This window comes from Cyprinodon variegatus, unplaced genomic scaffold (assembly GCF_000732505.1).
Source record: "Cyprinodon variegatus isolate N-32 unplaced genomic scaffold, C_variegatus-1.0 Scaffold667, whole genome shotgun sequence".
Classification (NCBI taxonomy): domain Eukaryota; kingdom Metazoa; phylum Chordata; class Actinopteri; order Cyprinodontiformes; family Cyprinodontidae; genus Cyprinodon; species Cyprinodon variegatus.
Window position 1 is genome coordinate 193,875 of NW_015151120.1, and position 23,176 is coordinate 217,050.

The 23,176-nt window shown below is 38.0% G+C and overlaps 2 protein-coding genes across 3 annotated transcripts in view; one reads left to right on the plus strand and one right to left on the minus strand.

The window, feature by feature from the left end:
* LOC107097045 (putative RNA exonuclease NEF-sp) overlaps positions 1–8,616 on the plus strand; it is an 11,709-nt gene extending 3,093 nt beyond the window's left edge. Inside the window, exons 6-18 of the mRNA XM_015394014.1 lie at positions 81–222; positions 302–440; positions 821–915; positions 992–1,094; positions 1,177–1,259; positions 3,144–3,252; positions 3,437–3,553; positions 3,638–3,775; positions 5,470–5,562; positions 5,739–6,099; positions 6,179–6,366; positions 7,421–7,527; positions 7,621–8,616. Of these exons, the coding sequence (XP_015249500.1) occupies positions 81–222; positions 302–440; positions 821–915; positions 992–1,094; positions 1,177–1,259; positions 3,144–3,252; positions 3,437–3,553; positions 3,638–3,775; positions 5,470–5,562; positions 5,739–6,099; positions 6,179–6,366; positions 7,421–7,527; positions 7,621–7,690 (1,745 nt within the window). The 3' untranslated portion in view covers positions 7,691–8,616. The remainder of the gene's footprint in view (positions 1–80; positions 223–301; positions 441–820; positions 916–991; positions 1,095–1,176; positions 1,260–3,143; positions 3,253–3,436; positions 3,554–3,637; positions 3,776–5,469; positions 5,563–5,738; positions 6,100–6,178; positions 6,367–7,420; positions 7,528–7,620) is intronic.
* A 392-nt stretch (positions 8,617–9,008) lies between these two features.
* On the minus strand, positions 9,009–22,624 carry parn (poly(A)-specific ribonuclease). Of its 2 annotated transcripts, none has more exons than XM_015394028.1 (26): positions 22,495–22,624; positions 22,179–22,256; positions 21,996–22,075; positions 21,841–21,908; positions 20,856–20,937; positions 20,681–20,741; positions 19,857–20,022; positions 17,980–18,042; positions 17,860–17,898; positions 17,727–17,769; positions 17,571–17,651; positions 16,245–16,301; positions 16,028–16,105; positions 15,877–15,920; positions 13,302–13,344; positions 13,137–13,212; positions 12,939–13,049; positions 12,574–12,643; positions 12,431–12,486; positions 11,572–11,658; positions 11,410–11,484; positions 11,160–11,328; positions 10,918–11,039; positions 10,754–10,820; positions 10,510–10,678; positions 9,009–9,845 (listed from the first exon to the last, which is right to left on the minus strand). In XM_015394028.1, exons 1-26 carry the CDS (start codon positions 22,511–22,513, stop codon positions 9,666–9,668), a joined length of 2,184 nt encoding a protein of 727 aa, XP_015249514.1. In that variant the 5' UTR covers positions 22,514–22,624; the 3' UTR covers positions 9,009–9,665. The 2 variants fall into 2 exon arrangements, with proteins under 2 accessions (XP_015249514.1, XP_015249515.1); XM_015394029.1 differs by having other exon boundaries at positions 9,010–9,845; positions 10,521–10,678; positions 22,495–22,621.
* Between the last annotated feature and the right edge of the window lie 552 nt (positions 22,625–23,176).

Here is a 23,176-nt window from a genome sequence, read left to right on the forward strand (position 1 = left end):
ATCCATCCATCCATCCATCCATCCATCCATCCATCCATCCATCCATCCATCCATCCATCCATCCATCCATCCATCCATCCATCCATCCATCATGTTCATGTTTCAGTGTCTGACAGAGAAAGGATATGAGCTGGCTCGCGTTTCCCTGGTGGACAGTGATGGTAATTGTGTGCTGGATGATCTGGTGAAACCTCAAAACCGTGTTCTCAACTACCTTACACAGTAAGACGCACACATCTATCCACAAACACTCTGAACTGTTTATATTGCAGGTGGAATTAGATTTTGTTTACCCTCTCAGGTTCTCAGGTATCACAGCAGCCATGTTGAGGCCGGTAACGACCACCTTACGGGACGTTCAGGCTAAGATCAGGACGCTGTTACCGGACAATGCAGTAGTGGTGGGCCATTCCCTCAACAATGATCTCGTCGCACTGAAAGTAAGTCACTGAGATTTTAGGCTTCTTGTTCGTCCTTTCACTACAGAATTTAAATGAAAAAAAAGGAGCAATATGGTGCTTTAAAACTAATTTATTTTTTTTTATCTTAATCATCAAAGTCTACAACCTTATTTATCTTTTAAGACTATGTTTCTTTCCTCTCAACCCCCCATGTGGACTGATGTGTTAAATAAATGAGCCCAAATAGAGCAATGCAGTCACTATAATAGGAGGTAGATATATTTCTTTTCAAAGATTCACCGTAATTATATTTAATTTCTTTATATAGATATTTTTGGAGGATTTATTTCATGATTGACACAAAACATTCATAAAAATTGTGGCTTTAAAACCATTTCATCTTTTTTCCCCAACATCAGCTCATCCATCAACATGTGATTGATACCTCTCTGCTGTACAGGAGAGAATTTGGACAGAAGTTTAAGCTAAAGGTTCTGGCTGAGGTGGTGCTGAAGTGAGTTCCTGTTTACCGCCTCTGAGTTTCTGCCACACAAAGTCGGGATTTATTTATTCTTTCACTCACATCACAGGAGGCAGATCCAAAGCGAGGAAAGGAGCGGTCATAATCCCACTGAGGACGCTGTGGCAGCACTGGAGCTAGCCCAGTACTTCATCAAAGCAGGACCCCGTCAGGTAACGGGTCCCCTGATGAAAGTGCATAGACCCGCACTCTTACACACGTTAAACATGTTATTCCCTTTCTGCTCACCTCCAGGTGGTGGAGCTTCATCTGGAGGAGCTGTGGGGATACAAACTAAAGGAGGAGTCTCCTAAAAGCACACCTGCACCAAGCTACAGGTAAACTTTACTGCCCTCCTTTCTCTCACAAAGGCTGAAAACGCAATACAAAACCTGAAATAGGTAGATCTGTGTCTGGCTTTAGGTAGAACATGCATGGAAATGAAAAAAGAAACAAAAGATACATATTTTATACAGTTTTTAGCCATGGACAAAAAAAAAATTTTAAAAAGTGTTTCAAAGGACTGTTTCCTGATTTAAGCAGGAGTAGCGCGATGATAACTGAATGTGTCTTATTACGTTCCTATCAGAATGCCTTTCTATTTGATTTGATAAAGTTTATTTTAAATAGATTATTGTTCTTTGAAAATTATCTTTTAGTACTTTTAAACCTTTTGGTGTTTTTGATAACAAGCATTAATTTTTTTAAATGCAAAAGATTAACTTCAATTGTTTTAGAATTTATACTTTTTTAATTCTTAAAGTACACTTGGCTAAAAAAGTAAGGCCATTTCTTTCTTTTTTGTGATAGCAATGCAGAAAATATTTTTTACAGTCGGAAACCCTGTTGTTTTCCCCTCTACATTGTGTCCCATTTGGAAGGAAAACGTGTTCAGGGGTCAGGCAGCAGAGTTTAGTTTGTAGGTCTTTGCCAAACAGCCTTTTCTGCTGTTTTCTCATGTTTCTTGTTTTGCTTTTTGTTATTACAATGGTGGTATTAAGTTAAAAAAATTAAGAATTCTGGGTCTTTTAACATTTATTAAACCAAAAGGGTCCTCAGAACGGTCACAACTGTCAGTGCTGTGGGATGGCAGCTTACTCTTCGACAGTATATGTGTCAGTTCAGTTCTGCAGGCCGGCCCATCATATATATATATATATATATATATATATATATATATATATATATATATATATATATATATATATATATCCCAGTGAGGAACACCAGCACACTGCCGCTGCAAAAAGGTGTTCATCATTGTAGAACTGCTGCTTTACCCTGAAATGCATTTTCCTTGCAATTGTAGCACAATTTAAAAGGAAACCAACAACAATATAAGACTTGCTCTCAAGAGGCATTGTTGCTATAAAGAAATACTAATGTCTCAACTTTTGTGCTACATTTATGTGCACAATTGAGTCTAACATCGTGTAACATTGAGACATATTAGGTTTTTTAACAGAATCAAATGTTTAAATAAAGAAACAAAGTTAATGAACCCACTGCGTCTGTCTGTAGCAAACAGAGAAGACAGTACAAACTCTTTTACTTGAATTCTATTTCTACTATTTGTTTAAAATTAATTTGCTGATCTATTTGAATCATTCTTGTTTTTCAGCACTTTGGTCAGGGCTGTCTTAAAGTGCTTTATAAATAATGTGGGCTTTGAAGGCTCCTAACCAGACAGAGCAGCAGCTGGTCAGGACACACCCTGTATCATGCTCTTCTTCTCTCACTAAGCTCCAGCTACCAATGGTCTTTACAGTTTGTTAGGAAATGCTTCAAAAATGGCAGATAGCGGCCTATCCTCTCTATCAGCTGGATTTCTCAGCAGAAGATGAACAGAAAAACAAGAAAACCTTTAAGATTCTCAAAAATGTGGGAAAATATCAATTGATGTTGTATTAAAGTTTTGATGAGGTGATATTGATTTCATGTAATTTTGCATTAAAATCCTGCAGCAGGGCATACCAAGTTACTATGAATCAAACAGGTTTAGTTTTAACACAAATATCCTACATTTAGTAGCTCTAGACCGACCATCTGATTAACAGCTGGTAGAAACCAATCTCTGTATGCTGACGCCAGAGGAAGAACCATTTCAGAGCTGTTCCTCTTTCTGTATCAATAAAAAAGGACAAATGAAAAACATTTGGCTCATCTCTGTAGCTTTCTTCACCTCAGGTTTTTTCTTCAGCTTTCTCGAACTCTTCTCACAGGTTTGCAGACATTTTGCAGACAACCGGCCGCTCCCCGGCATATTTCGGAAAGCGAGCTGACGTCGCTCTGGATCTGTCTCATCAGTGCTGGTACAGCTCTGACAAAGAGGTGAGAATTCGAAAAGTTGCCTGAATTTTAATGTCAGAAGAGCCACCATCATCTCCTTTATTGTGTATAGCTGCTGTCTGTTATTTAGACATGTCCTTGTTTTCTGAGCAAGTTTCACATTGCTGCAGACCATCATTTTATCAGTCACTCTGAATTCTATTTTCTTTATTTCTTCCTTTTGCAGATAGTGTCATCTTTCAGAAAGCAGACCAAGCACCCTTTCCTCTCCGTCGTTCAGTTGTCCTCCTTTTACAATTATCTGAAAAGACGCTCAGCTAATCAGCCGCAGCTGTATAACAATGTGAGTTTTTAAAGTGTTATATGGATGTTATTGTTGGGGAAAAAGGTGGGAAATGTGTAACATTTGACATGTTTTAACCTGCAGATGTGTGCAAACCTTAGAGAGATGTGTGCAGTGTTTGCTGGGCCGTTCCCTGCAGGTTTCTCCAAAAGAGATGTCAAGCGGATGTTTTCTTGCTGCGGGCCGGTTCGGAGAGTCCAAATGTTGAGCACAAGTGTCAGGGTTGGTTTCATTTTCATCATGTAACATTTAAATTAAATGACCCTGCTGCTAAAGATGAATAAAATAAACAAACCCTTTACTGCAAAAATTGTGTCACACAAAAAAAGAAAAATCCAGCTTTTTTCATGTAGCAGAGCAGACAAAAATGCTTTGAGGAATAATTGTTTTAAATAAAATAGTATGCAACAAAATTATTGAAATCTCAAACAAGACTCAAACATTTCCATAAAATGGAAACACATATCATTTATCTTTTTTCCTAGTTCCATCATTTCTGACCTAAATATCTTGGTTACTCCTCAAAATGGGACAGATAAGAGAATATCAAAGTTAATGCACATGTATATTTTTCTCCATTCAGGAACTGGCTGCAAGAAAATAGCTTCTTACCTAAACTCCCCATAGCAACAGTTAAAAGCTGTGATGTTAAAATAAAAGATGAGGATCCATATTAGTCCACCAGCTAACAGGAAGTAAACAAATGTCCTTTAATCTCACTGGGTGAAAACCATCAGACGTTATCTATGTTTGGTTGTGAAGGCGTATTTTCTCTGCTACAATCACAAATATAAAAATGTAATGTTAAAGGTATAGTGGAGGATTTTTGAGAATTTGTATAGGCGTTCCCAAGAGGGAACACCTATTAAATGTGTGTGAGAGCAAGCAGGAGCCCATTTCTCCTCATGCATGCTCGGTTTAAAAGTTGCTGTTTGCATCATTCTTACAAGCTTACTTTCCAAAATAAGATTTGCAAATTTTCCACTATGCCAGTCTCACCACTGATAAGTGAAAATGGGGACGAGCACGTAGGACGGCCTTACGTAAACATATCACCAGAATGATTGACAATTAGGAGGAGCACTTATTTTGATGATCCACACAGAAAAAGAACACCCTCCACTATACTTTTAAGTAATTTCTAGACTTAGATTTTGTTATAAATCTTTTACAAACAAGGAATAATTAGAATCCTTTAACAATGGGGAACTTGAAGCATATTAGCAGCAATAAGGCAAAACAAGGAAGAATTTATAATATTTATTACATCTCACATATAAAACAAGTCACATTTAAACAGGATATAGCCAACATTAATACACAAACAATATTTAAATGACAAAAGGATTTTATTTATTTCTGTATTCATTTTATATATATATATATATATATATATATATATATATATATATATATATATATATATATATAGTAGAAAGAAATAGAAACTTCTACAAATAAACACAATCCACAAAATAGGAAAAAGGAAAAACGTGCCCACATAACCTGATAAAAAATACAAACGATTTGATGAGAAAAAGTGCATTCAAAGTAACAGGAAGAAAGATAAAAAGAAAATCTTCCTCTTCCACTGCAAACTCAATCGCTCTGAGCAGAAGAGACTAAAGCGTGACTTGACAGGAGAATAATCTGTCTGTTTCCTCTAACCTTGTGAAATACTGGAGCAGAAAACCAAACGTTTGATTGGCAGGTAGGGTAGGGAACATCAGGGGCAGAGTGATTTTTCTGGTAAAATTAAGATTTTCTCAAATAAAGAAATTTAAAGGTTAATATTTTAGTATAATTGTTATTCTCCTGCAGCAATGTGGTTCTTGTTGCATCATAAAATCTTCCACCGTCTCTGAAACTGTTTAGGATCACCTCACCTTCTTGTTTTTACCATTTGTATTCTCCAGAACCATGCAAAGGTGGAGTTTCGGATGCTGGAAGGAGCGGTGCTAGCTTTAAAAGTGCTGAATGGACTCAGTGTGCTGGGTCAGACCATCAAGGTGGGACCTCCTTCTTCTTCTTCCTCTGAAGTTTCTAGATTTAAACCTACCGGTAATGTCTGTTTATTCTCTGCCAGTAAAGCTTATTCTAAATGAACTTCTCTTACGACTGCAGCCATCCAAAAGCTTCTGTATTCATTCACAAATAGATAAATTTCTTGCCTTTTTTTTTTCAGGTGCAGAGGCCTGTAAACAAATCAATGCTGGACTTAGATCTGAATCTTGAGACTTTAATGAGTGAGAAACTTAATACCAATCGTCTTTATGTTGTTAAACTGAGACATGATGTGGCTCAGGGGCTCAACATTTCTGCAAAGCTTAACAGATGTCTTTCAGATGCTAATTCTTCGGTTTTACCACCTGGTAGACCGATGAATGGCTTGCCACAAACCGCTCAAATAAACGGTAAACATTCTCACTCAGCCAAACCTGAACTGAGTGAGGAGAGTGTCAGAGAGACATTCAGTATGTTTGGTTCAATAAGGAGCATCAGCCTGCCTGCTAAAATTGCAAAACGTGCATTTCATGCATACATAGGTGAGTAAACTCTGTGTTTCTTAGTGTGAACATATGGAGATCAGGAGAAAGTTAACAACCTGATCCACCTGATTGACAGAGTTTGAAGATGCTGAGGGGAAACACGCTGCGCTCGCCTCCTCTGGGCGTCTTGTGGAGGACAGTTATCTAGTATGGCCGTCCATAACTCCACCCCACCTGCTGTCATGGATTGGCCTGATGACCGAGAGTAAACCAGAGCAGGAAGAAGAGGAGACAGTGGAGGACTTTTTTGATGGTGGTTTTCAGGTACAGACCGGATTGTGTCGGAGTGAACATTCAGTTTATTTCTATAGCACCAATTCACAACAATGTCATCTCAAGGCTCTTTACAGTTCAACCACATCATACAGTCAAATTGATTCAGAGTTTTCTATCTAAGGAAAACCAGTTGATTGCATCGACTCATTGACTCAAATGCAATCCCTCACACTAAACATGCTTGTAGTGACAGTGGAGAGGAAAAACTCCCTTTTAACAGGAAGAAACCTCCAGAAGAACCAGGCTCACTGTGAGCGGCCATCTGCCGAGGCTGACTAGGGTTCAAGGAGACAGAAACAGACATACAGAAAGAAGCAGAGATACAAAAGCAACAGTTAACCAGCTCCACAGGTGCATCCAGTTAGTCACAATCAGAGAAATAGGACTATACTGAAAAACAGACAAGCTCCAACATCTATAAACAAAGGATATTTCTCTCCAGGATGGTGTCACAGCCAAACAGGAACAGATCAAATGAAGCTACTATGAGTAAAAGCAAAGAGACCATAACATTAAAGATTGAACTAACAAATTCCACAGAGTGGGAGAATAGAGATAGAATGAAGCAGATTCATGAAAATGTGCCCCTATGTCCTCCAGCAATCTAAGCCTATAGCAGCATTACTATAGAGATAGCTTAGGATAACCTGAGCCACTCTAACTATAAAGCTTTATCAAAAGGAAGGTTTTAAGCCTACCCTTAAAAGTAGACACACACACACACAGAAGTTTAATCTGAGAATGACAGCTTAGGAATGTTTCCTTGTTCCTGGTTCTCCCAATTTCAAACATTTATGCACTTTTTTTTCTCATAAATGCAGTAGTTTCATGTTAAACCTTAGTCAAACAACACCCTTTAATCAGTCCAGCTTTTTTTTGTAGACCCATCAGGATTCCAGCTGTGGTAGCTCAGACTCAGGAGGATTGAATCCAATCTGGGGCACCTACATAGTTAATCACTGCCAGGTGTATTTCTTTGTATTGGTGCAGTTATGTAGCGTGTTCAGCACATCTTCAAGGCTCCAATTTATCTCCCATGTAGGACCAGGAGTCAAGTCTCCTGAAGAAGCTGGACCGCCGGCTGAGTAAAGTTTTCCGCTCCCTACCAGACGGGACCATGTCTGTGGTGCTGCTGCTCGAGGACACCAGGTTAAAAAAAAACAAAACACATTCTACAGTGCCTGGTATCGTTTTATTTTAAAATGTTAAATATTGCTAACCCTCTTTCTTTTCTTCTTTTAGCAGCACAAGTTCTGATCATCCTGGTTTATGTTTTCTGGAAGTCAAAATGGAGAATCAATCCAGGAGATAACCTGAATCACCGAGTGATATCTGCAGACTTTCTCTGTGAGGGCAGGACCCTCCTTTACATATTTATCAGGACACATTTACATCAACCTATCAGAGCTCATCAGAGAATAAATAACCACCAGGAGATGTTAAAACTGACATCACATCACCTTTAAGTTTATTTCCATCTTTTTTGTTTTGTTTGTTTTTTAAGTTAAAGCTACAGTAACTTTTGACCCAATTATTAGCTCAATTTGAGATATAGTAAAAGTTTTTCTTAGGTCAATATATGGATCTACTGGCCTATTGTGAATGAGTCATGTGACCCAGGGGGCCACTTTATTTAAGTCTGAGATCCAATTAAACACCAAAATTAACTAAGCTAAAGGTTGTCAGCCAACTCAGGTATGACATTTACCCGATTAGACATACATTTGGCTCACTTTCAAATAAAGGTCACTAGAGCTAAAAAAATAAAAATAAAATATGGTTCCCTGATGTAGGATTTTTGTCAAGAGGGGTGAAGGTTTCCTTGTCTTTACAAATAACTTCATGACTTCTCAATCTACGGAGTATTAGGTTCAGGCTAGAGATTTTTATTTGATTTTTTTTATGAGAATAAAGTAATAGGAGAATCATACCACAACCCATTTCAGAAAGAAAGCTTCAAGCTCCGACCAGCACAACAGACAGCAACCCGAGTCCACTTTAGGACTTTATTCTTGTAATGATGGGACTTTTTATCAGTGTTGTGCTGATGCCATTTTTTTGGCCCCCCAACCTGGCTGTGCAGTATCGGCCGATACCATCCGTTGTAAATTGATGTGTATATATGAAGAACTGCATACTACTTGGATATAAAATAATTGCCATCATGGCTTTGTCACTCTCAAAATGGTATCTGTGCCCTATTTGTTAGTACTCGCCAATACCATAATTTTGGTGTAGTATCGGTGCAACACTACTTTTCTTATAATTTTATAACTTCAATTTGACTTTATTCTCAAATAATAATAAAAAAAACCTGCTGGTCCAAAGTGGTTTTTTCCCCAAAACAGGGACTGTTTAATTTGCCACAGTGCTGTCTTGCCAGATGTGTTCGCTTGTTTTAATATTAGGTTTTTGAGATTAAATTAAGTGGAATTCTTTTTCTTTTTAAGGTAAAAAGTTTTTACCAAAAATGTTATTTAAAATTGCTTTTATTTTTCTCTAATAAAAAAAAAAATCATTTTGAAGAGTTATTTTAATTATGAACATTTAATGTTTAAAAAAATAAAACTTTGTTCAAGTTCCAAGGCTAAAGAAGTCCAAGAGACAAATTACTAAGAAACATTCTTTAATTTTTCCTCTTTTAAAAGGAAATGTAAGGATTTTTATACTCATACAAAACTGTCTTAAATTTTACATCTTTTTGTGCTGACGGCATACTCTGACATCGTTGCAGGTTGACACAGTTACAAAACGTTGAACACAAATGAAAAACAGTTCTGTACAAAACGAAGCAAGCACCTTTTATGAAGGGTGAAAAATGCCACTGACAATAAATATCACATCATTGAAAAGCTCACATTTGTCTGATAAAAATGAAACTAGACAATTTTCATAAAATGGGAAGAAAATAAACAAAAGCAGACTGTGTTAAAACTCTTGTATGTAAATAACCCTAACAAAGAATGGAAGTTATTGAATGGCATTTTTATCTCCTAAGAAAACAAATTCACAGAAATACAAACACTAAGAAAACAGACATCTCTCTCTCACACATACAAACTCACTCACCCAAAAATATAAGACTGATTAGAGACATTAATAAAATGTATGAATGCATTCAAAGACCAAATGGCTGTTGAGGCAGATTCCAGTCTGAACATATTGAATAATCTGCAGTTTAAATATATTTTTTGAGATATACATCTGTATGAGGAGGTGCCTGCTCCTCTGATAGATCAGAATATGGCAGCTGCTGTTATGGCTTGTGTTTTCTCTTTCAAACGTGTTTAAATGTCTTGGCTGGTAGCTTTGGAGTCTTTATCCATTAGTGCTGTATGAGAGCATGAAGTTGGGGCGTGCTGCAGTCTGTGCTTTATGATCCTGAAGGAGAGCCCAGGGCGGGACAGCGACCTCGCTGTTTCACCAGACTTCTGGGACTTCGAACAGGGAGGTTGTAGATTCAGACGCTGGAAAGAAAAGGGAAACATTTTCAAGTGCTTCTACTTCATTAACATGTCACATGACTTCAGGATTCCCACAAGGTTCAGAGTCAAACTTTATGCTTTTCAACAAAACAAATTTCAGAATACTACATATAGTAAACTACACTTTATTACTATTAATTAGTATAGACTACATGTTCTATTACATTTTAGATTACAGGTTTCATCCAGCTTTAAAAACTGTTTCACATTCATAACTTTAATATTACAGCACAAAATTTTACCTGTTTGGGTTTTACTACAACTACTTTCTGTTTTACATCTAAAGCAAACCCAGGTCATGAATCTCAGGATTAATTTATAGTTTTTATGACAGAGCTGAAACTCAGGAATAGATAGATTTGGTTCTGAACAGATGTGATTTCAGTTCATTTTTACTTTACTACTTTTTATCATTCAAGACATTCTGGCTTATTAGTTTTTGTGAAGCAGCAAAAAGAATCAATTTATAATTTATCCTAAATTCAGTTTACATTTCATTTTGTGCTGTGAGGTGATCCTATTGATATGAAAACTAATGTGTGAAAACAAATAGTCAATGAAAAATGTTCCTATTCATTATTTCTCAATATATAATTCATACCCCCCCCAACAGTTAACACTGAGCCCTTTATGAAACTATGCTAACCAAAAACACACCATCTGACTTCTTTTTCTTGCTTTTTTGACCTTTCCTTCCTTGAACGGTTGGAGTTTGATGCCAAGTGGCTGTCCCATCAGCACAGCTACCTGGTTCTGTGCCCTCCGGACTTTTGGTATCTGGGACAGGACTTGATTCGGCTGAATACGATGACTCTCTGCAGAGGACAGTTACAAACAAAGGATAAAGCACATCAGAGAGCAAACTGAACAGAAGATAGGTTTTCACTTACGTCATCTTTAGCCAGCCTTCTGAGGTCTTGCTCTCCACAGCTTCAACATTTGCCTTTCCACCAAGATCTAAAGGGCAGTCAATGATTGATTAGGAATAATTATACAGCAATATGTTGAATAAAAGTCTGCCATGCCAATATTAATATATGCATAATCTACAGACCTTCAAATTTCATCTTTTTGCTTCCAGTGCCATCAGGGAAAGAGTAGTTGTTCCAGCCGTCGCAGGTGGGAGCGCCTTCACCTCCCTGCTCTCCCTGAATTGGACTGATGCTGCGTTTCCTCCTGGAAAACATTTGAAAAAAAATCTGCCACACTGCATCCAAAGCTCAGAGCAAGAAAGAAAACCCACTGATAAAATGCTGATAACGTGGAGAGAAGAAAAAACAAAAGTGTGCAACCTACCTGGGATACCCAAATCCAGTGGAGGAGGAGTAGTGAGGTCTCACCCAGCAATCCTCTCCCCAGCTCTTGGCTGACTGGCCAAGCTTTTCCTTCTCCTGCTGTTTACCCTGGATGTAGTCTGCATATGTCTGGATCTTGTAGCTTTCTGCGTAGCGGCTGGTGTTCATAGCTGTTAGAACAGACGTTCCATCAATTCGATTTGTAAACATTTGTCTCTCCTGTCTGGCTTGGACTGGTGTGTGAAACTTACCGATCTGCACCTGGTCTGTCTGACTTAGAGAGACAAAGGCTGAGGTGTCATCGATCCAAGACACCTGGATGTTACCTGAGTGCATAAAACAACCAACAGGGAGCATAAAAAAAGCGTAGGATTTGTTTTAAGGCAGAACAAATGTGTGTTCTAATGTCTCACCAAAGGCACTGAAGAGCTGGTAGAGGTCACTAGTCTTCCATTCCTTAGGGAAGGTCACATACAGGACGTGGTCTCTTTTGGGTTGCACTGTTGGACGGTTAAGATACTAAATTATGGTGTGAAGATTACAAAATGTTCTCAGCATCCAGCCATTTATACATCAACTTTTAAAAGGTAGAACTTTGTTAAAGCTGTTTCGTGGAATAACGGTGCTCTGGCGCGTTAAAAGGACATTAAGGCCATCAGCAAATGATTGCGCTTCTATTTTTAAAATATTTGATCGTTTTTGCTAAATTGTATTTGAGATTTCAAAATGTATTTATACTAATTAAACAACTTTATCCTGTCTGACAAGCTGAGATCTGATGCTCATTTTTATAAAACACAATCTCCAGACTGCAGCAAATGTTACAGATTATAACATGTGTTGTTCCCTTTAAAATGCGACACTGTTAAGTGTGTAAGAAATTTAAACTACACACTTCATAGGCAGATGGATCCCAACCATCAAAACACTAAATAGATGAATGGTTTTTACCAAATTGGCAAAAACAAAGATTGCTTAATACTTCAAACTCTGGTGGAGCCTACTGTGCAACCCTTGTCCTGAGACTGAGTCAGTTATAAGCACAGCATTTCCCCTGGAGACCTTTTCTAGTTTATTCTTCATCACCTCCCACAGAGGTGATGAAGAATAAAGTAATACTGAAACACTTATACAAAATGATTTGTTTGTTGCCCGATTCTTTACTTTGCAAAATAAGTTGTAGTTATTATATATTTTATTTATTTTTTATTATTTTGTTTTAAATGGAGAGACTAAGGGAAATTTTTTTTTTGTTTAATTTAGTTGACTTACAGTCTGGTCCTGTAATGTTGAGGTAGGGTATGTCAATAATCCTCATCAGGAAGAGCCTAAAAGTGTAAACCAAAAAATGAAGTTAGAAAATGATGCAACTAAAATTATCTAAAAAAAAAAAATTAAGGAATCAAGACGCTTACTTGTTAAAAAAAGGTTCAATCAGTTTAGATCGGGGAGAGATGTAAGCTTTCGGTGGCGTCAGGAAAGAGCCTGTACAACAGAAGGTGGACAAAGTTCAATTGGAGACAGTTTGAAGGCAGACTTGGATCATCACTTTCAGTTTAAAATCCATTTCATTTGTATTTAGGAGTCTTAATATCTAAGCCCGGAGGGTCTTTGCAATTTCTTTATTTTTGTAGATGTTTTAGTTTATGACATTTTGTTTTTTACATGTTTTCTTCCACAAAGACTCCTGAAACAAAGTGGTTATTATATGTTGCATTCCCTCTACCTATTCAACAGCTAAAGTCTGTCATTATAGTGAGTATCTAAGCAGCCATGTTACCTAGATGGTTGGCCATAGAGACGAAACACAGGCCGGTGATGAAGGCATCGTATCCCGCCTCGTGGAGCTGCTCCTGGGCCGTGTCATAACTGGGGAACCCCTCTGCCGTTTCTGCCATGAACAGCACACAAGACGTCTTTGGTTGGGTTTGAGGGTTAGTGTCTGGCATCTAAAGCCCTTACTGGTGAGGTCACTCACCAAAGCATGGTGGCTTGAATGGAGCCTCTTTCACTTGTTTTTCCAGCTCTGCCAGAGAAGTGTTATTGATCAGCTCCTGTCAAAAACATCAGATCTTTCTCAGACAGCTGCATCATCACACCTGATCAAACAAGAACACACTACTCAGGTTGGGGCTCGTTTTACCTTGAATGGCTGAGTGGAGGCCATCAGCTTGGTGTCTAAAAGTCTGTAAGCAGATAAAAATCATTTAAACATCAAAGACTAAGAGGAAATCTGTCAAAGTGAAATTGAAGCAGTTAACCAAACTAACTTGAATCATATATATGACAAATTTTTGGCAAAGGCGCTGCCATGTTGCAGTACCCCAAGCGAGGAGGTCATGGGGTTGGTCGACCCAGTTGAATACACTGGATATACCGGCAATGCATCACCACCATAAAACACATTTGGTTTGATGGAAGACAAAGCTGAAAGGACACTCAACGCCTAAATCCCACTGCTTATTCCTATAAGACCATTCGGCGTGTGACTTGATCCGTAGTAAGAAGAGACTATTCAACTATCCTTGCTACCCGACGAGCCGCCCTACCTTGTGGCAAAGTGCTTGAGCGGACTGATGGCATGTCACAGGTTGTAGATAGTCAACTCCACATGGAAGCGCTACAGTGGGACTTCTGACACTAGTACATGTGTTTTGGCTGGAAACTAGCGCTGCAACTAACAAATTGATTAATCTGTGGATTAGTTTTTTGATTAATCAATTAATAATCGGATAGCCAACGGTTCCTTAAAGAAGACTTTTTACAAAATTAAACCAGCTGAAACTAGAACTTAAGTAGTTGTTTTTTTTTTATCTTAAATGCAAAATGTTAAGATATATATTTTATTTTATTTTTTTACAATTATGGTATACTTACTGCTCTAAGTGGATTGCTCTGTCAGCTGAAGGCATGTTTTACAGTCTCTATATTCCATTTAACGATTAATCAATTACTAAATTGGTTGATCATTACTGAAATAATCGCTTAAACCGATTAATTGTTTCAGCCCCACTGGCAACGCTACATGGTGAGGATGATGTCCACCGATGCCCACAGTTATGGAATCTATCTGCTGTCAGGAGGTTGATCTGGAGCACGTACTACGCGACGCGTTGTCCATTACCAATTTTCGGACATTTAGATTGCTTTCTGAAAGGCTGATGCTTTTGAAGGTGACCATACAGTTCCGCAAGGACCTCCGAGCAGAAACATCGGAGCGACCGGTTAACACATTTCACAAATAAAGCCCACAGGATGGCAAGGAAGAGCAGGGACATTAGGATAGCCTGACTTGGAAACTGGGATAAGAAACAGACCATTTCTCTGGTGGTTTGGACCCGCAGTGGTAGCCTGTGGCTAAGGGACCCTGTGCTTCATAGATGTTCATCCTGTTGGCTGCTGCTTGAGTTATAAAAATATGTGCCATTAAGAGCCTCGAATAGGGATAAAGTTGGATAATTAAGCTCTAGTGGTGGATGTTTGGAGTTAGGGGCTTAGGTGATTACTTCATACCTGCAAACATAACTGTACATGTCTCCACTCTGCCTGCTTAGCGTGTTTTCGCACCCTCTCATTACGGCTAATTGATGCTGATGAGCCGCTGTCAGTTTGTTGGCTGGTCAGTAGAACCCAGCTTATAGGCAGTGAAATTAACAAGGAGCAGCTTCAGGCTGTAGCCGGCTATTAAATGGTCTTTTAACTGCCGGACTCAGTCTTTTGTTTTACATAATCTCCACAACCGGTGTTCTGTGGAGTAGCAGGGATAAAAAGAACACACCAGCTCCACAGCTGCCTCTTCTCTCCTTCCTATGGCCCGAATCACTAAAGCTTAATGGACTCAAAGGCATAAGTAATGAGATTTAGACACTTGAAGTGTCCTACCAGCTTTATCTCCCATCAAACCAAACGTCTTAAGTGTTCTATAGTTGTGATGCATCGTCGGTATATCAAATGTATTCAATTGCTAGCTGAAGCATCAACCAACCATACGACGTCACCTCTTGAAGTACTGCAACATGGCGGTGCCCTTGCCAAAACAAAATTTATCTTATGTTTATGTTTATCACGTTTATAAGATAAATATTGATAACAGTAAGACATATTTTTTATCAGTTAGGTTAGTTGGGTAAAAGGTATTGAGGAGGAGTTTTTAAAAAGAGCCGCCCTCTCAACTAAAAAAAAAACAAATTTGTGCATGCAGGAGCACATTGCTTCTTGTACACGCCTCCTTTAAAATGTGCTTTTCTCATAGCTCATACAAGCTTATTGTGTCAACAGACAGCGGGGACTATATAGTTGACTTTATAGTGAACTCAATTAACTGACTGTTCGGACAGTTGATCACTGCTTTTTGCTCCGCTTTTCACATAACTCCACCACGCGGTGCCTACGCCATCATTCTGGGATATATCTGCCTCTTCTGAGGCCTTTCTTTTCTTCTAATGCACTTCGTAGAACCTTTTTCCTTATACGACCCTCGGCCATTTTTAAAGAACCAGGATGAGAAAGGTGAGCTTCAATGACCGTCTTGAACCGCAGCACACCACACATATGAGGCTGAAAGTGTGCATGCGCAGGAAAACATAGCCAACGGGGCACTTATTGACAATAAGGAGGATGACTTATTTAGATGATCCACCCCAGAAATAAAAAATCATCATCTATACCTTTAACCATTTCCTTTTCATTTCAAAGCTAAATTTGCCAGATCTTTTTACCTTGGAAAAACACACATTGTAACCTCCTTGAAGTCTTGAAGGTCCTTAAGAGAAGAATAGGGAAATAAATTAGCCAAAGGACAAGATGCATATATTCAATATAGAGCAAATACATTACAATAAGGAATTAAAAAAAAGCCCAAATGTTTACCTCTGGCAGTGGACAGTAGAACTGGTGGATTGTGTGCATGACATCCAAAAGCATATTGTGGCCAACCACTAGTTTACCCTGTGTGAAAACCACAAACCAGCTCAAACCACTTCTTTCAACAGAAAGGATACACTGACCTCTCTACATCCTTTACCAACAATACCTTAGATATATTAAATTGATCAAAACGGTGATTCAAAAGAAAGTATTGACTCACAGATTTAGAGATGGCGTGGATGACTCTGGAGAAGCCTACGGCATTATTGAGCTCCTCCTGTTTGGGAGTAACAAGAAACAAGGAATAGATACATACATCCAGGCATTATGTTCATGTCAATTACATCATTTACTTAAATAACTTAATTTGTACTTGACATGCCATTTACTTTTACTTGAGTAGTATTCTTGTGAAAGTATTACTAATCTTAAAAAAATATCATGTTCTTCCCACAAGCAAATTGAGCTAATAGAGTAAACAGATTTTATAACTTCTCAGCATAATTTTCAAAGTTTAATCTAATGTTGAGTAACCATTTTATAAAGTACTACAACAAACCGAACGCACTGCGAGCAGCAAGGGCAGCTGGTTTACACGCAGCCTCTGATAACACTTGCCGCTGCTCTGGCATTAACTCACCACATGCAACCAAAATTTTCACTTGGTGAGCTAATGCACAATTCATCACAAAGAAAGTAAATGTTTGGACCACTGTTCAGTCGTGTCCTTTCATCTTTAATTTGACTAATTCTCCCCTTTGTAAGCGTGTCTATTGCTATGTGAGGAACTACAATGAGACAGAGGGCACACCCTCAACACTCTGTCATTTAACAACTCCTCCACCACTAGGCAAACTGTGGCCATATATTGCTGGAGCAACCAAGCCTTCTAAAAGACAACATGCCAATGAGGAGGAGCAAGGATCTACAGCCACCAGGATGAAGAGAAAGGATATTGAAAAGAGGGCGCTTTTGGGAAGAGTTTTTCCACAAGACATTGGCTTATTTGTGACGATGATGCTAAGCTGATGAGCTACTCCATGTGCAGAAAATATGCAAAAGAAAACAAGACACGATAAATTTGAGGCTGGCTGTTAATCTATGAAACTGGAGAGCATCTGTGAACACAAACAGTAAATGCCACATTCGCTGGATGTCCATGTCTGTGGGTGTGCTAATGGCTGGATCAACACAAAAGCACAAAGATGAAAATATTATGGTGTACTGCCTGTGCCACTGGAAGAAAGCCTAAGGCTTTTATTTATGGACAACACTACAAATAAAAATAGTCATTTTTTAAATGGTTCCATTTACGGCCACTTTATCGAATAAAAATATTTCCATATATCCTTTTGTGAATGAAATTGAATGACATGTTACAATGCATGCTTGAAACCAACACATCTCTACTGAAGTAGTTATATAAATGACAACTTTCTACTTTTCCTTGAGTAAAAAAAAAAAAAAAGGACTCAAGTAGTGTTACTTTTACTTGAGTTACTTTAGTACTCCACCCACCAAAATAAACATGAATGACCAAACTCACCTGCTCCTTCTCCAGTTTTTGTTGCTCCCTCCTCCTCCTCTCCTCCTCGTCGACTTTACTGATCTGGATAAATCTCTCCTTCTGCAAAAACCATCAGCGGTGTTAGCAACTTAAACCCACAAAGATAAAATAAAGGAAGAGCAAATTAATACCTACTTTTTCTGTTTCCAAGGTTTCCACATGGAGACCTTTGGGAAACCTGTGATGACAAAGACAAAATGTTAGGTCTTCTACAAAAAATATTGTATAAAGGGGTAAAAAAAAAAAAAGGAGGTAAAGAAATACTCACTTCCAGCTCAGCGTCTGGTATATCAGCTTTCTCTGGAATCTGTAGAAGAAAACAAGTCAATGCATTTTATAAAAAAAAAGAGGAAGGCGGCTGTTTTTAAGAGAAAAAGAGGAAGTTTACCCTGTACATGGGTCCAGGTCCAGAGTCTTTCCAGCTCCACTAAAGAGGGCCTCGACCTTCTCTCTGGTTTAAAAATGAGCAGAAATGGTCAGAAACACAAAAACGAAAAGCAGTTAGATGGCTGCAAGACATAGATCTTCCCAAACATAGCTTGACCACAAGGTCCAAAGGGTCTAGAAAGGTGTTCACTAATAGTAGGAAGGCCATTTTTGTGATTTAAAGCGAGGAGGGAGATGGTGCAACATATTGCTTTGCCATGTGAGTTGAAGTCAATGGATTCTTGTAAACTCAGACCAACCACAGGAAGTTAGAGTTAGAATGCGTTTAGTTGCTTTATTGTGGGCCATGCCTTTAAAAGGCTTAACAATACCACTAAGACCTTAGCCAGATAATCAGGAAATCCTTCTGTCAACGTTGGTGCTGAATACTTTGTATTCAACAGCAATAAATCCATGTTTCCCTCACCAATTCTTTTCCATTGTTTTAATGTTTACTCCTAACAACTTTAAAAGCTATAGAGCAAACTCAATGGTTAATTGTAAGAAATGCTTAGATTTGACTGATGTAAGGTAGATAATCGTTATGATAGCATCATATTCCCTCCCTGTCCTCTATAGCTTTTCAATCTGATACCCATGCATATTATTGCAGATTTGTCTGTAAGCATGTATGTGCAGCAGCCTGACTGAGAAAGCTGACATTTTTCAGTCAGCTGGCACACCTGCTTTGGGTAAAACAGGAGGGAGAAACAATCAACTATCCAAATCTAAATGAACTATTTGTGTATAGGATAATTCAGTGATGCCGGCTGCGTGACCCGTGTGTACAGGAGGCATGGTTCTCAGCTCCTTTTGTAACGGGAGGAAGAGGTGGGACAGAGGACAAAGCAGATTTCAAAATCTCCTCTCTAAACCCATTTAAAGGAAAAATCCAGTCATATTCAGAATACAAACAACCGAAAGTACTTTAAATATGAATTTATTACATACTGTTCAATATATTATAAGTGTATTTAATTAAGTGTAATTTTCATTTGAATGGGCTTCACTGGAGACATCCATGTTTGTCAAACAGCACTGCTGCCTTCTACCAGTTTGTGACGTCGCGGTGCGGTATCGGCTTTTGATCAAGCCCCAGTGCTGTATCTGGTGTTTGTCACAACGCGCCATTTTCCAAGTCCTCTTGAAAACGTTCTTCGAAATGTTGGCTACATACGTGTTTTTTCTCTGGCCAGAAGTTAAGTAGCAAATCCTTCCTCTTCAAGTTGGTAATCCAACAACGAACCCGTCCGTGGAGGATCATGAATCGGAAAGAAAATTAAATCTATTTTTTTTTCCACTTCTACTCGATGTATTACAACTTCCAACTGCCAGGCATGTGGGTATTGTCAGTTTAACTATAGCTCTAGCGAATTTCAATGTTGCAGTCCTCTCCAAATCTTAATTGTTGTTGATTGCAGATGTGTCTAGTAGTTCCCATTGATTTTGCTTGTAAAGCAGGGAGAATGGTGCTAGACTTACAGCACCGTGATGTCACTGTCGGAAGATGTCAGGAGTGAGCTGTTACTATATTGGGGCAAAAATGGCCGGTCCCAGACTGAATGATTGAGATGAAAATTATTTTTCATTTTTTTCCATTGATTAACCATAAAATCATTAGTTTTAGGTATAGATAATGATCTATTGATCATTCCTTGTTGACCAGACTTTTCCTTTAACATGATGATCTAGGGTGAGAATACCTCTAACAAAATGAACATCTAATTGCTAAGCTATAAAAGCAAATATAAAATTTCAAAGAGTATTTTACCAACACTACAATAGAAATATAGGTTACAGTCATATCAATATAATAATATACAGGTCAGCTCTACTTACACCACTTTGTTGATGAAGTCTTTCTGTTCATCGGGTACATGTGCAGGGCCTTTGGATGATGGAGAGATAAAGGACGGCGTCCCGAGACCATTAGCATGCTGGTTTCTCCTTTCCTCTGTCTGCTCTCTCAGCTGAGCTTCCTCCTCTTGATTTAGATATGGAATTCCTTAAAATAAAAATCACATGTATTTAACACTGCACAGTAAGCATTTGCTTAATAGTCTTAATCAGTAACAGTGATCATCTTCTAAAAATGATTCTGTGTTATCAAGATGAAATCTGCAGTACGACACCAGCTTGATACATTTGAGGGACTTTAGCCTTTTGAAAAAAAAATAAAAAAAAATCTGACTTCTATACATCACTTCCAAAAGGTGAAATCAAAGAGGTTTCAGAGAGTGAAAATGAAATGAAAAGTTTACATTTTGGTTCCATCATTCTGCTGGGTTCAAATGACCCAGCTGAATACACAGAGTCCAATTTTCAGTTTAGAAGGATTTCGTCTCGGCTTGGATTTTATAATGTTTCGGGGAACAAAAGCATGAACCAAGGGGGCCATGAATGCTAAATAATTATTGAATTCTGGCAAACAAGGCACCTACAACGTGAAATTTAAATGAGACATACAGAGTCCTTATAAAGACCAGCAGCAGGAGCAAATCCTACAACACCCAGCAGAGTATTATTTAGTAAAATCATACAAACATTTCTGCGGGTGAAACCATATTATTAATTAAAGACTGTCCAGTCCAAAAAAATTCATTATTGCAGTTTTACAGACAAGGATCTTTATTTTATATTTAGTGTTTGGGTGCCATTCTTACCATGACCAAACACCTTGTTGAAGTCAAATCCCTGACTTGCCAGAAAGTCAATGCTGGAACTCTGAAATACCAAAGAAGACAAGGTGTTATTTTGTTTAGTTCAAAATGAATGACTATTGTTAAGAATTGCCATTAGCCAGTAACATGGCCCTGACAATAGAAAAGCCACACTTACTTGACAGATAAACTTTATATCAGGAGATGTCCTACTGAATGGTTTCGGGAAAACATAAAAGTTAAAAGGCTTTATAATATACCTGCAGAAAGAGGTCAAAAGTGGAACAGAAAAACAAAAAACAATTAGTCCCGGTGTTAAGATGTTCATACATACATAGAATATGAGGGTAAATGACTCAATATCTTAAAGGAAAAGTCCGGTCATATTCAGAATTCAAACTTTTCAAAGTACTTTAAATATGAAATTATTAAATACTGTTAAATAAATAAGCGTTTTTAATTAAGAGTAATTTTCATTTGAATGTGCTTTACTGGAGACATTCATGCTTGTCAAAGAACACTACTGCCACCTATTGGTTAGTGACATCACAGTGCAGTATCGGCTGTTGAGCAAGTCCTAGTCCTGTATCGGGTGTTTGTCACAATGCGCTATTAAACAAGTCCTCTTGAAAACATTCATCTTCGTAGGGGTGTCTAGTAGCTCCCATTGATTTTTCTTGTAAAGCGGGCAGAATGGCGCTAGGCTTACCGCACAGCAATCTCACTGCCGGGATATGTCAGGAGTGAGTCGTTACTATATTTGGGAAAATATGGCCCTGACTCATGTCGCAATGAAAATTGTTTTTATTTTTTTTACAAATCAATAATAAATTAATTAGATAAACGCAAACTAAATAATTTTAGGTATAATGACCCATTGATTATTCCTTGCTAACCGGACTTTTCCTTTAATGACTGTCCATTGGAGTACATATTAATATTCTAACATTTGGGATGCAAATGAGCAGCTTCATTAGTTTCTGAGGAAGAAAATAAAAAAGAAATCCCCTCATGACTTTTTATAATTCTACTCCACAACCTTCAATACAAAGGTTTATATATTGCACCCATGTGCACCAATGCATGGAAGGCTCTGCACGTTTAGAAGATTTCCCCATAATCTGCTGCAGATCTGCTCTGTTTATGCAGAAGATGTCACTTACTTTGACTTTTCCTGGTCGTATTTAAATGTGCACAATCCAAACTGGAACATCAGAAAGTCCATTGAATGCTGTTAGATAAAACAGCAGCAATGTCAAACAGACGTGTCTTCTATAGAAATATCTTCATTTGTGAGGAGGCAGAGGGTTTTACAAACCTTTTTGAGCTTCGTGTATCTCTCTTCAGGTGTGTCCAGGCCGTTTGTTAGTGCACTGACATTTGGACCGTCGCTTATACCTGCAAAAAATATATATAAATAAATTAAACAAAACGTAGCTTCACCCAGATCGTGATGGCTCCTTTAAATCACACTTCAACATGGAAATCCACCGACAGTTACCTGAAAATTCTCCATCGATGGCGAGAAAGTCAGCCTCGTCTATGGCGCTGTACACCGTGCTTAAGCACTCTTTAAAATCTGGAGAAACACAAAGAGGGTCAAGATAAAGAAAAAACGCAGCGTACCGTTAACAAGCAGATGAGCACATTTAGGCGATGATGCTACTTAGCATGCTAGCCACAAGTAGAAAATATGTTGCGTTTTCGGTTTTAGCCATTGAACACTTGTATCATCGTTCTACTTCAGCTGCTTCGACCCTTTCTATAATTTAAAAGGTAAGTATTTCACTATAACAAAAGCCAGACTGTCCGCTTACTTTGGCGTGTAACCTCCATCCCAACAGAATGACGGAACCGGGCTGAAGGCTAACCTCAGTTAGCCTTTGTCAAGTGGCTTTTAACTGTTAGGCAAACACTTCCGGTGTGGCACCGCTTTCCTCACAGGAGCTACGGAGAGACTCGAGTGACACATTAAAAACATAAAAGAAACGACACATTAAAAAAAAGAACGTGTTTTTAAAATATGGTTTTGACTGTCATTAAACGTTTTTTAAAAGTTTTTAATGGCACAAAATACATATAAGAGAAAATAATATTATTTATACGTTTACTTTCATAAAATTATTTTTTTTAATTTTTCTCTTTTTTTACATATATATATATTGTTAACCTTTTTTTCTTTTTCTCTATGGACCTTTTTTGGGTCTGGAATAAAGATTGATTGATTGATTGATTGATATGGAAGAGGATTGGGGCCATTGAAAACACTGAATTACACTGAAAAAGTTTTTTGAATATTATTTCAGTTTAATATGGTCATCTTATCAGAATTCTGACTTTAATCTCAGAATTCTGACTTTGATCTCAGAATTTTGACTGTTATCTCACAATTCTGATTTTAATCTCATAATTCTAACTCTAATCTCAGAATTATGACTTTTTTCTCAGAATTATGACTTTTCCCCATATAATATGGGAAACATAAAATTTAAAAATCAG

What these genes read in the sequence shown, in the direction of transcription:
- parn (XM_015394028.1), bottom strand. An exon ending in ACAATGTGTGTTTTTCCAAG is followed by an intron (nt 13,345 to 15,876) that starts GTAAAAAGATCT and finishes ATCTGCTTACAG; the next exon opens with ACTTTTAGACACCAAGCTGA. An exon ending in ATTGAACCTTTTTTTAACAA is followed by an intron (nt 12,487 to 12,573) that starts GTAAGCGTCTTG and finishes TTACACTTTTAG; the next exon opens with GCTCTTCCTGATGAGGATTA.